The sequence below is a fragment of the Oryctolagus cuniculus genome, chromosome 7 (assembly GCF_964237555.1).
Source record: "Oryctolagus cuniculus chromosome 7, mOryCun1.1, whole genome shotgun sequence".
Lineage (NCBI taxonomy): Eukaryota > Metazoa > Chordata > Mammalia > Lagomorpha > Leporidae > Oryctolagus > Oryctolagus cuniculus.
Genome location: NC_091438.1, coordinates 46907457 through 46920413, shown reverse-complemented (window position 1 = coordinate 46920413; position 12957 = coordinate 46907457). Strand labels below are relative to the sequence as shown.

General features: G+C 47.7%; 1 protein-coding gene and 1 long non-coding RNA gene across 3 annotated transcripts in view; both read left to right on the top strand.

The window, feature by feature from the left end:
• The first annotated feature begins 4952 nt into the window (after positions 1 to 4952).
• Positions 4953 to 12957, top strand: part of PIP5K1A (phosphatidylinositol-4-phosphate 5-kinase type 1 alpha) — a 50763-nt gene continuing 42758 nt past the window's right edge. The window contains exon 1 of one of the 2 annotated variants that reach the window (XM_070077715.1): positions 4953 to 5488. In XM_070077715.1, coding sequence (XP_069933816.1) covers positions 5407 to 5488 — 82 coding nt within the window. In that variant the 5' untranslated portion in view covers positions 4953 to 5406. The remainder of the gene's footprint in view (positions 5489 to 12957) is intronic. The other variant, XM_051858709.2, reaches the window with a different exon arrangement.
• On the top strand, positions 5960 to 8289 carry LOC127493752 (uncharacterized). The gene is made up of 2 exons (XR_007924288.2): positions 5960 to 6056; positions 8196 to 8289. It is a non-coding gene; the product is annotated as an uncharacterized lncRNA (long non-coding RNA).

Below are 12957 nucleotides of genomic sequence, written 5' to 3'. Positions count from 1 at the left end.
ATCGCCTACGGAGACTGCGCCGCCACCAGCGGCCCCTCACCCAGCTCGGTTCTCGGAGCTCGGTACTCGACACCACTACCTGCGGGAGGGAGGCCTCAGCTGGCGGAAGTCAGGCGTCAGGCAGAAGCAGTAGAACATCGATGCCTTCTGGTCCCGCCCCCTACAGCCCTCTTTACCTTTCAGCCCCGCCCACTCTGGCGCTGAGCCTCCAAGCCACCTCCGACCTGTCTTGCTGAATGAGTATATGCCGTGCCCGTGACACCAAGACTAAGTACAGACTTTGTAGTGAACAAGTTTTTTTTTTTTTTTAAGATTCATTCATTTATTCATTTGAAAGGCAGAATTATAAAGACAGAGAGGGATCTTCTATCAGCTGGCTTACTCCCCAAATGGCCATAATGGCGGGGGCTGGGCCAGGCTGAAACCAGGAGCCGGAAACTCCATCGGGGTCTCACGTGGGTGGCAGGAGCCCCAGCACTCCAACCTTCCTTTACTCTTCTTCCCAAGCGCATTAGCAGGGAGCACTACTGGAAGTGGAGCAGCTGGGACTTGAACTGGCGCTCAAATGGGATGCTGGCATTGCAGGTGGTGGCTTAACCCACTGGGCCACAAGGCTGACCCCAACAAATATGCTTTCAGAGGTCATGTTTCTATGTTCCAGTCTTTCATTCTGCTGTAGGTAGTAACTTTTCTAAAAATGGAATTAATCTTCTCCTCAAAAATCTTTAATGGAGGCTGGCGTTGTGGCCCACTGCCTGCAACAGCGGCATCCCATATCGGTGCCAGTTTAATTCGCAGCTGCTCCATTTCTAATCCAGCTGCCTGCTAATTTGCCTGGAAAAAGATAGGCCCCTTCCACGCAGGTGAGAGAACAGACCGGTGCGCCTGGTTTTGGCCTGGCCCAGCCCTCGCTGCTGTAATTGTTTGGGAGAGAACCAGCAGATGGAGGAGTCATCGCTCTTTGTTTCTCCCTCTCTCTCTCTGTAACTCTGCCTTTCAAATAAATAAATCTTTTTTAAAAAATGAACTTATCTTTTTAAAGATTTATTTGAGAGAGTTACAGAGGGAGAGAGAGAAAGAGAGAAAGGTCCACCATCTGCTGGTTCATTCCCCAAATGGCTGCAATGGCCAGAACTGAGCCTATCTGAAGCCAGGAGCTTCTTCCAGGTCTCCCATGTGGGTGCAGGAGCCCAAGGACTTGGGCAATCTTCCACTGCTTTCCCAGGCCACAGAGCTGGATTGCAAGTGGAGTAGCCAGGACTTGAACCAGTGTCCACAAGGGATGTCAGCACTGCAGGTGGAAGCTCCACCCTCTAGACCACAGCGCCAGCCCCTAAATAATTTTTTTTTAAATCTTTAATGACTCGGGCCGGCGCCGCAGCTCACTAGGCTAATCCTCCGCCTGCGGCGCCAGCACACCGGGTTCTAGTCCCGGTCGGGGCGCCGGATTCTGTCCCGGTTGCCCCTCTTCCAGGCCAGCTCTCTGCTGTGGCCAGGGAGTGCAGTGGAGGATGGCCCAAGTCCTTGGGCCCTGCACCCCATGGGAGACCAGGAGAAGCACCTGGCTCCTGCCATCGGATCAGCGCGGTGCGCCGGGCCGCAGCACGCTGGCCGCGGCAGCCATTGGAGGGTGCACCAACGGCAAAGGAACACCTTTCTCTCTTCTCTGTCTCTCACTGTCCACTCTGCCTGCCAAAAAATAAAAAAAATTAAAAAAAAAATCTTTAATGACTCATCTACAGGATAAAGTCCAAAATTCTCAAGGCATAAAACATGGTGTTATGGCTAAGAACACAGTTTGAGTTTGAGCTTTAAGATCTAACTGCATGACCTTGAATGAGTTACTTTGTTTGAATGTTTTCTCACCTGTAAAGTAGGACTAAGAATAATATCCATGTTTTAAAGACTGTTGAGAAGATTCAGAGATATGATCCTTGAAAACTGCTTGACACAGTGTTTAGTGATCCTGTAGTAAAAAGTTCGGAGGTGATAACTACTATTACTATGGCATTCACGATCCTTCGTAATTTAGCCTCTCCCTGTCTATCTAGCCTCACTGCTTGCCACGTCATCCTATTCCAGCATCACTCCCCTGACACACCCAACTGTCATGCCTCTGTGCCGGTCCTCCTTAGAATCCCTTTCATTTCTACATGGCAAAATTCTAATTTTATGGGACAGTGAAGTCTTCCTGAACACTAATTCCTTTCTTTCCAGGCACAGTTGCCATAAATCAGATACAGCATGTCTGCCGGATTCTTTGGAATAGTTAATCTCAAATGGTCTGTGGCATTGTCAAAACTAGGAATCATCTTCTGTTCCCATCTTTTTTTTAATTTTGAAAATATGGTTCTCAAGCCATTGCACAGTGCATACTCTAAAATGACACTGATTTGTGTGTATGGGCCCGTGTTGTGGAGCATTGGGTTAAGTTGCCACCTACAGTGCCTGCATCCCATATGAGTATCTGTTCAAGTCCCAGCTGCTCCACTTCCAATACAGCTCCCTGTTAATGTGCCTGGGAAAACAACAGAAGATGGCCTAAGTCCTTGGGTTCCTGTCACCTGTGTGGGAGAACCAGGTGAAGCTCCCGGCCCCTGGCTTTTGGCCTGGCCCAGTACTAGTCATTGCAGTCATTTGGGGAATGAACCAGTGGATGGAAGATCTCTCTCTCTGCCTCTACCTCTCTGTAACTTGGCCATTCAAATAAATAAATAAATCTTTAAAAAAAAAAAGATTTGTGTGTCTTTCCTCCTCATTAGTTTAAGATCTTTTCGAAAGCAAGGGGTTTATCTTCATTTCTGTATACTAGGAACGCTCATAGTACCTCAGACACAGCTGGGGCTAAATAATAATTCAGTGAATGAATGACTAAGTGAATAAAGTACCCATCCTCTTATTCTTGCCTCTGCACTGCTCTTGCCAATAACCAGCCCCTTCATCCCGAGCTTAGGAACCGCTTTACACCTTGGAGGATGCCTTAATAAGATTGTGTGTGCATATTCACGTGCACTTAAGTCTGTGTGTGTGTCTCTCTTATAGGCTCACCACATTGCCCTCATTTCCCAAAGTACGTATTTAGTCAACTCCCTTTTCCGTTTCCTTGGGGGCATTAAGCCAACATGTCCTGTTCTGCCCCTGCTTCCACACCCTGCCACGTCACCCCAGTTTTGCTATGCCAGGAATGTTACTGGAGAAGAGTGGCTGCGTGACTCAGAGGGCACCCTAGGGAGTAGAAGCAGGGACAAAGTGTAGGAGAAGAAGATGGAAGATACCTGCTTCTAAAACGCCCATAACTCTACTTTTGCCTGCATCTAGCCATCCAGTCAGGAGACATGCTGTGACAGGCACTGTTCTAGATGCTTGAGATAGAAAAATGGATAAGATGTGATCTTTGCTCTCAAGAGTTCAGTCTTATAAGGGAGATAAACAGGTAAACAGATTGAGATAATACAAGGTAGTATGTGGAACAGTTTTTTTTTTTTTTTTTTTTTTTTATGGTGCACAGCAATAAACAAAGACCCATAAGAAGCTTCAAGAAAATAGGGATTTCTTCTTTTAGGAGGGGTGAAATCAAATTCACAGATCAGATGCCAGGGAGGAGATTCCCCTCTTTGAAGATTTTGGTCATTCAGGAATTTATTGGCTACTTCTCATGTTTAAATAACAAACAGCTTTGTCTGCATTAGCTAATTTGTAAAGTAACTCAGGGAACTGTAGCAACCCCATGTCTTTTCTGGAAACAAGAATAATTTATCAAGAAATATTTATTTACCGAAGGTCAATGAGCCAAATCTTGTACCCCACACCGTCTAGTTCCTGTCCTGTTTAGTTGGGTGGGAAATGTAGGAATTGGCCACCATAAAGTGTCAATATGACACAATACCACTGCTGTAGATAATCCAATCCTTTGAAGTTCGTCTACCTTTAATATCCAAAGGAAGACCAATTAGCCAGCAGGTGGCAGCAAGGAAACAATTATTTCAGATCTTGATGAGGGAGTAGAAGGCTGAGATAAACGCATAGAGGATATTCTACAAATTTTGGAGGTCCTAGGTTCCTACGTGGGCCCATTGGACATCTAGATAGATGATAACCAAACCACTTTTGGGATTACAAAGCCTAGGATTTCCCCATTGCTGGGCTCCTAATCTGTGCAGTCACAGGAGGAGCTTGCGATACAAGAGTGAACCACACGGTCCTGGCTCTCCCTACAGAGACAGACGAGTCTTCAGGTTGCCCGCTAGTGCTCACACCTCCAGAGACCTTTGTCAGCACTAAGCAGTTAGTACGAAGTCTAGAATGGGGCTGGGAGGGAGATTTCCTGTGTATCTAGATGCCCTTTGGAGCATGGATCTTTGACTGCTGCCGGCTAAGGGCCTGGATCGCGGGAAGGCTGTCATACGGTCTGATCACCTTGTGTGGCTCCTTTGAACAGGCCTTTATATATTCATTTATGGCCTATTTACTGACTTCTGTCACTGTGCCCAGCACTGTTTGAGGCAAACAAAACATAGATCTATTTCAAATGTCACTAGGAGGAAAGTAAGGCACGCACGCACGTTAAATCAAACAGTAAACAAGGTAGTAAACCCGGAAAAGTGCTAGGAAGATTTTAGGGGCATACATCGTTTTTGCGATACTCGACTGTTTAACGTCTGTGCCTTGAAACCAGCGGTTCTGTCCGTAGTTCTTTCCCGGGCTGGGAACTGAAGAGGACCGGCCGGGTCGACTCGCGTCCGGAGCTCAGAGCCCCCATCACGGGGTCCTCTCAAAGCGCTGCCCCGCCGAGCCACCGTAGGAGCAGTCAGCCGGCTGGCGCGCGCATGTCTTCTTCACCCGAGAAGGCGTTAGGGCGGGAGCTACTCGCCTCACGTGACCACCAAGAGTCTCCTGATTGGCTTTACTCCTCTGTCCTCGCCACTGAGTGGAGCGCGGAGATGATTGGGCGCATGCGCAGTGCGCGGATTTCCTTAGCCACCCGAGTGGAGCGGTGGGGTTGGGCGATAAACAGGCTGTGGCTAGGAAGGAGGGGGCGGGGGCGTTCGCTGCTCCGGGACCTCTCATGCTTCGTTTTTCTTTTAGGTGTGGTTTAGTCCGGACGTGGGGTCTCGGCAGCCAGCTTGAGGCTACTCCCTTGTGAAAGGCGAAAGCAGCTCCTGCGGAAGGCGGTTGAAGTTACGTAGGGGGCACGAGACAGGAGTTCTCCCCCCATGCTAGGCGAATGGTGCGGCCCTGAGCTGGTCCAGGAGTTGGCTGGACGAGTCTGAGAGGCCCCAGAGGGGGCGGGAAAGTGGCCTTCAGAACGTGGGTTTTGTGAAGAGACGTGGGGAAGATTCGATTCCGAGAAGAGGAAGAGCCCGATTCACAGGGAGCGAGGACGCTGACGGGGAGGGGGCTGCCAAGATGGCGTCGGCCTCTTCTGGGCCGTCGGCGGTCGGGTGTTCAGCCTTGGATTCCGGGATCCCTTCCAGCACCTCGATCTCAGGTAAGCCGGGCGGGGCGTGGGCAGGAGGCTGGTGAGGGCTGTGCGGTGGGGGGAAGAGCAAGACGTGGGAGGGCACCTGTGGCTGGGAATGTCCGAGGGATTCCCGGTAAGGAGGACGGAAGGCTGGACTTTCAACTAGGACGCTTTTCTGAGTGGGCAGGGGGGAGTGTTAGGAAAATGGAGGCCTGTTGCGTGAGGGGAGCTGCTTGGCGTGGGAGGCAGGTCAGTTTCAAGTTGATGGTGGAGTTAGCTGGATGAAAATGTCGAAGAGAAGCCATGGAACTTAAAAGGTATGGAAAAGCCGTTGGACCCTTTCTCGATTACTGGGAAAGTGAGGGAATTAGGAGTTTTGTTGGATGTGGGAGTTACTTGAACTTTTTCAGAGACCCCTTACTGCGTCATTCCTTCACACTTGCCCCCCCCCCCCCCTCGTTTTCTATGACTGCTTTGGTGAGTGCTGTCTCTAGATTGGCCCAAGTTTGGGAAATAATGAGAAGTTTTGTGAGAGCCGGAGGAATGTGGGAAAATCGCATTAAAACAGCTGGAGAAGATGGACTGGAGTCTGCAGGTGCAGTAGGGAAGTGATGTTGGGGATAATGCCTGAGAAAGAAGGATGGGTGTGTGTGTGTGCGCGCTCCAAGTGCTGGAGGGGAATGTTGCATAATAGGAAATGGATGGGAAGAATGCTTGGGATGTGTCAGGAAACTGGAACTTGGAGAATGGAGCCAGAGAATATAGAGAGCTTCGGGTAGTTGGGAGCTAAGGAAGGCGGAGGGAGGGCTGAGGGGGCCCACAAGAAAAGCAGCAGATTTTGCGGAGGAGGGAAAATGTGTCGGGGTGTGGGGGGGTGGTATGTGAGTCAGACACTGTTCTAGAGCTTCTGTCAGAAATGTCTTGGAGTCCCTCAGTGACTGCTGCCTTTGTGCTGAACGGGAGAGGCTGTCAGATGCTGGATACTTGACTTGAGATTTTGACATTACCTTTGCCCTAGATTGCGTCCTTGCCTAAGTAGATGGTTCCACCTTAAACATTCCAGTTCAAGTGAGGGGAATTCATAGTCGCAAGTATCTTCTTCATAAGCTGTAGTTTTATTTATGTGCATCTCTTTTTAGTTTCTTGAGACGATTTTTCCCTTACAAAATATTAGAGGGCTGCAACAATTCAGGCTAAATTCCAGGCACTTAAAAGGATAAGGTAAAAGTGATAGAATTTTTATATAGTAACTTTATTTTTAAAGATTTTATTTATTTATTTGACAGAGTTACAGACAGTGAGAGGGAGAGAGAGAGAGAGCTCTTCCATCTGCTGGTTCACTCCCCAGATGGCCGCAGCTGCCGGAGCTGTGCTGATCCGAAGCCAGGAACCAGGAGCTTCTTCTAGGTCTCCTATGTGGGTGCAGGGGCCCAGGGACTTGGGCCATATTCTGCTGCTCTCCCAGGCCATAGTAGAGAGCTGGATTGGAAGTGGAGCAGCTGGACTCGAAGCATATGGGATGCCGGCACTGCAGGCAGCAGCTTTATCTACTACGTCACAGTGCCGGCCCCTATAGTAACTTCTTAACTTGAAACCTGTTTCTCCTGCTCCACAACCCAGAAGGAAGAATGGTTGTGTTTGGTCTTTAATCAGATTTTTCAACCATCAAGTCATGTATTCTCTCTGTTAGGAACCAGAAACCAGGTTAAATCTTAAAAGCAGTGTTTATGTCCCACAGTTTGAGTCTCATGAGGTACCTACCGACCAGGCAGGTTTAGGAGTAATAAGGAATTATTTGATATATTTTTCTCCTCTTCTGCCTCTACTCCAATTTCAGATAGTCTTTATATTTTTTAGATGTTACTATTTAATATTTTTATGTTTAGTGCCAGATCTAGGGTTACCAGTTATAAATGTTTTTGTGTTTTCAGCAGAAGGTCTAAAAATACATTTCAGTGAAACTTACAGCTCCTTGACTCTTAGTGTGTTTATATATTAAGTAAAGATATAAACAAAGTCTGAGTTAGAAATAAATTGCCTGGGGGTGCCACTCTGGCACAGTGGGTTAAGCCACCACCTGTAGCGCCATTGCAAATAGGCTCTTGTTCAAGTCCTGCTATTTCACTTTCGATCCAGGTCCCTGCTAGGGTGGCTGGGAAAGCTGTGAAAGAAGGTCCAAGTACTTGAGCCCCTGCACCTGGGTGGGAGACCAGGATGAAGCTCCTGGCTTTGGCCTGGCCCAGCCCTGGCCTGTTTTGGTCATTGGGGGAGTGAGCCAGTGGATCAAAAATTCTGTCTCTGTTTCTCTCTTTCTCGCTTGTGGCCCTGGCCTCTCTCTCCCTCTTCCCTCTCTGTAACTTCTGCCTTTCCAATAAATACATAAATACGTTTTAAAAACTGCCTGATTACTTTTTTTAAAAAAAGATTTATGTATTTATTGGAAAGGCAGAGTTACAGAGAGACAGAGACAGAGGGAGGAAAGGAGAGAGCGAAGTCTTCCATCCACTGGTTTCCTCCCCAAATGGCCACAACAACTAGCACTGGGCCAGGCCGTATGCCAGGAGCCAGGAGCTTCTTCTGGGTCTCCTACGCAGGTGCAGGGTCCCAAGGACTTGGGCCATCTTCTTTCCCAGACCATAGCAGAGAGCTGGATTGGAAGTGTGGAATCAGGACTTGCACTGGCGCCCATAGGCCCTGCAGGCTGTGGCTTTACCCCTTATCTTTTGTTTTGTAGGTCCTCCTGTGCTCCTTTGACTTCTGGAACAGCTGGATTAAGAAAAAATTCTTTTTGTAAATAAACCTGAAAACATTATACTTATTGTATGCGATACGCAGTGTTGCCTTTTCTTGTGTATCTGCATGTTCGCTTATTTTTAAAAATTTATTTTCATTTTTTTTAAAAGGCAGAGAGAGAGATATATCTTCCGCTGGTTCATTCTCCAAATGCTCACAACAACCAGGGCTGGGCCCTAACCAGACCAGTACCCAGAACCCAATGCATGTCTCCTGTATGGGTGGCAGAGGCCCAAGTACTTGAGTCATTATCATTGCCTCCTAGGTTGTGCATTAGCAGGAATCTGGATCAGAAGCCAGTGGAAGAGCTAGAACTTGAACCAGGCTCTCAAGATGAGGGATATGAGCATCCCAAGCAGCATTTTAAATACTGCAGTACTGCACCAATTGCCTGCTTCAGTAAATTTAATAGAATTTTTTCTTTTAAAGATAGGTTTTTGAATTGTATAGCATGTTTGATTCTAGTGCAGAAAAGGTTAAGGGTTTTATTTGTGATTAGGGGAGAGTGCTTTTCTGTTGGGATGGTGACAGGGGAATTAGGAAATTGGCAAAAATAAGTAGTGGCTTATGATCTCCTGAGTTGTTAAAGACTCGAGGCTAGCCTTGTAGAAATCAAGGGAGGAAAGCCAGAAAGTCAGGTTCATGTGTTTTACCCATCCTGAAACCGGTTTTTTGTTCTTGGATGTTTCACTGAAATCCTAAAGACATGATTTTCTCTCTCTCTCTCTCTCTCTCTTTTTTTTTAATTTTTTTTGAGAGACAGAGTGGACAGTGAGACAGACAGAAAGGTCTTCCTTTGCTGTTGGTTCACCCTCCAATGGCTGCCGCAGCCAGTGCACCGCGCTGATCCGATGGCAGGAGCCAGGTGCTTCTCTTGGTCTCCCAAGCACTTGGGCCATCCTCCACTGCACTCCCGGGCCACAGCAGAGAGCTGGCCTGGAAGAGGGGCAACCGGGACAGAATCTGTTGCCCCGACTGGGACTAGAACCCGGTGTGCCAGCGCTGCAGGCGGAAGATTAGCCTATTGAGCCATGGCGCCGGCCATGATTTTCTCTTGATGTAGAAAGTGGATGTGAAATGACTGTCATAGTTCAGGGACAGATTGACAGTTTTTGATAAGGCATTCATAACCTTTGAGTTCAGAAAATTGGGGGACATTCAAATTAAGGAATTATTTTGTCCGTAATAAACCCTTATCTAAATTGTTAAAGCATTGGGCTGCAGCTGGTCTTCTGTACAGCTGACAAGTGAACTGCAGAGGATAGAGCAAGCCATAAGTTCTAAGAGATGTTTAACATTTTTTCCAATGGAATTGTTACTGTGTTTGAATTTGGATGAGACTATTATAAATGAAATCAGCTTACAGTAACCATAATCATGTTCTTTTTTTTTTTTTTTTTTTTTTTTTTTTGAGAGGCAGAGTGGACAGTGAGAGAGAGAGACAGAGAAAGGTCTTCCTTCTGTTGGTTTACCCCACAATGGCCGCTGCGGCCGGCGCGCTGCACTGATCAGGAGCCAGGTGCTTTTCCTGGTCTCCCATGCGGGTGCAGGGCCCAAGGACTTGGGCCATCCTCCACTGCATTCCTGGGCTACAGCAGAGAGCTGGCCTGGAAGAGGGGCAACCAGGACAGAATCCGGCATCCAAACTGGGACTAGAACCCGATGTGCCGTCGCTGCAAGCGGAGGATTAGCCTATTGAGCCGTGGCACCGGCCAATCATGTTCATTCTTTAAAAAAAGATTTATTTATTTGAAAGTCAGAGTTACAGAGATAGAGGGAGAGAGAGATCTTCGGTTTGCTGGTTCATTCTTCAGTTGACTTCAGTCACCAGGCTGAGCCAGGCCAAAGCCAGGAGCTTCATTGAGATCTCCTATGTTAGTGACAGGAATCCACAAACACTTGGCCATCTTCTGCTTTTCCTAGGCCATTAGCAGGGAGCTGGATGGGAAGTGGAGCAGCCAGGACACGAACCAGCACCTATATGTGATGCCAGTGTCATGGGCGGTGGCTTTACCCACTACCCACAATGTTGGCCCCCATATGTTCATTTTTATAAAAATATTTAATTCAAAGGCAGATGGCTGCAACAGCCATGGCTGGGGCAGAGCCAGGAGCCTGGAACACCATCTGATCTCCCACATGGGTGGCAGGGGCCCAGAAACGTGTGCCTTCCCTGGCACACCAACGTGGAGCTGAATTGGAAGCAAAACAGCTGGGACTTGATCCTGCACTCCAGTATGGGATGCTGGCACTGTAAGCTTGTGGCTTAACTCCTTGTGCAGTCACGCTGTGTTCATGCTTGCACTTTGATTGTTATAATATAAACATGGTGCAGTTTGCTGTGTGATCTCAGTTGCTTAGTGTATAAAGGAAATTTATTCCTTTGTGCTCTCCATCCTTATAGTTGAACATGGCACCTCTTAATAAAATCAGCCTTGATGAGGTGCTGTTAACAGTGCCACTGTCTGTCAAACCAGTTTTCAGATATTCTTTATCTCTAGTTTAACTTCCTGTGGTCCATCAAGAGCTTGAAATTCATCTGCTGAATCCCCTTTTACTATAAAGGCAAAAGTTTGTTTTGGAGAGCTGACTTGAAGTTAGTAGGAGGGTTAGAAAGGAAAGTTAGGATGCTCCCCTGAAATAAGAGCCAGGTGATAAAATCATGTTAGTCCCCCAAGGAAAAACACTTGAAACCTTAGTTGATCAGGAACTGTAGCTCCCTCTGCCTCAGACCAGAATGTTTGAAATAGTTACCACTCACCTATATGATTTTTATCAGGAGCACAGATGATTTAGAATAACTACAGTTCTTTTCCTGAATCCTCTCCCCCCATCTCCCCAACCCCAGAAGGCACAAGATTGAAGCGTTTTTGCTTGAGGTGCGTAGTGTTAGCCTCATCAGTCTATTGTGGTGACCCCACTAGAAAACTCTCCTGGGCCGGCGCCGCGGCTCACTAGGCTAATCCTCCACCTTGCGGCGCCAGCACACCGGGTTCTAGTCCTGGTTGGGGTGCCGGACTCTGTCCCGGTTGCTCCTCTTCCAGGCCAGCTCTCTGCTGTGGCCCGGGAGTGCAGTGGAGGATGGCCCAAGTGCTTGGGCCCTGCACCCCATGGGAGACCAGGAGAAGTACCTGGCTCCTGCCATTGGATCAGCGCGGCGGCCATTGGAGGGTGAACCAACAGCAAAGAAAGACCTTTCTCTCTGTCTCTCTCTCTAGCTGTCCACTCTGCCTGTCAAAAAAAAAAAAAAAAAAAGAAAAGAAAAAGAAAAAGAAAACTCTCCTGTAATCTGGTAATTCCAGTGGTAGAGGTGCTTGTGGATGTTGTGGTTTTGGTTTTTTGTTTTTGTCTTCTGTGTCTTTTGTTTTATTAAATATCTATTTATTATTTGAAAGCAGAGTGACAGAGCAAGAGCGATCTGTCATCTTCTGGTTCACTCCCCAAATGCTCACCTGCCTGGGAGGCCCCTAAGAAGCTCCGGGCTCCTGATTTCAGATCGATCGGCTCAGCTGTGGCCATGGCGGCCTTTGGGCAGTGAACCAGCCAATGGAAAACCTGTCTCTCCTCTCTGTAACTATGCCTCTCAAGGTAATAAATAAGTCTTTAAAAAGAGAGAAAGGGAGAAACAGAGGTATCTTCCATCCCTTGGTTCACTCGAAATGGCTGCAACAGCCAGGGTGGGGCCAGGCCTGAGCCAGGAGCCAGGAGCTTCTTCCAGGTCTCCCATGTTAGGTTCAGGGGCCAAGGGACCATCTGCTGCTGCTGCTTTTCCCAGACACACTAGTAGAGAGTTGGATTGGAAGTGGAGCAGCCTGGACTCAAACTGGCGCCCCTGTGGAATGCTGGTGTCACAGTGGCAGCTTACCCAATATGCCACATGGGATGCCAATGTTGCAGGAAGCGGCTTAACGTGTTATGCCACAGCACTGACCCCACTGGTCACTTTTCAGATGGTCACAGTGGCTGAAGCTGGGACTCAAACCGGCATTCAGATGTGGGGTGCCAGCATCACAAATGGCGGCACCATTGCACTGGCCCCTTTTCATATCTCCTGTAAGCTTTATTTCTATTGTTTTCTGTTTGAAGTGGACTTAATTTAAATTGAATTCCCTCCATCTTTCTTAACTCTGTCTCCAATCTCTTTTTCTTTCTTTCTTTTTTTTTTTTCAAGATTTATTTACTTTTTGAAAGTCAGAGTTACAGAGAGAGAGAGAGGGAGGGAGGGAGGGAGAAGGGTCTTCCCTGTTAGTTCACTCCCCAGTTGGCTGCATTGGCCAGAGCTGCACCGATCCAAAGCCAGGAGCTTCTTACGGATCTCCCACGTGGGTGCAGGGGCCCAAGGACTTGAACCATCTTCCACTGCTTTCCCAGGCCACAGCAGAGAGCTAGATCAGAAGAGGAGCAGCCAGATCTCGAACCGGCACCTATATGAGATGCTGGTGCTTCAGGCCAGGGTGTTAACCCACTGGGTCACAGTGCTGGCCCCTCCAGTCTCTTTTTCATTCTTGTAAATTCCAGTCTGTTTTTTTGTAATGGCTGCATATACTATGTATTAATTTATAAAAAAGATAGGCAGACAGGATCCTTTAAGGAGTTTAATATATCGTACTATTTGCTTTGTACACTTAACACAGCAATATGAAATGAACCCATAATCACTATTCCAAAGGCTCAGTGTAGTTGATAGGGGATATTTTGGAAGT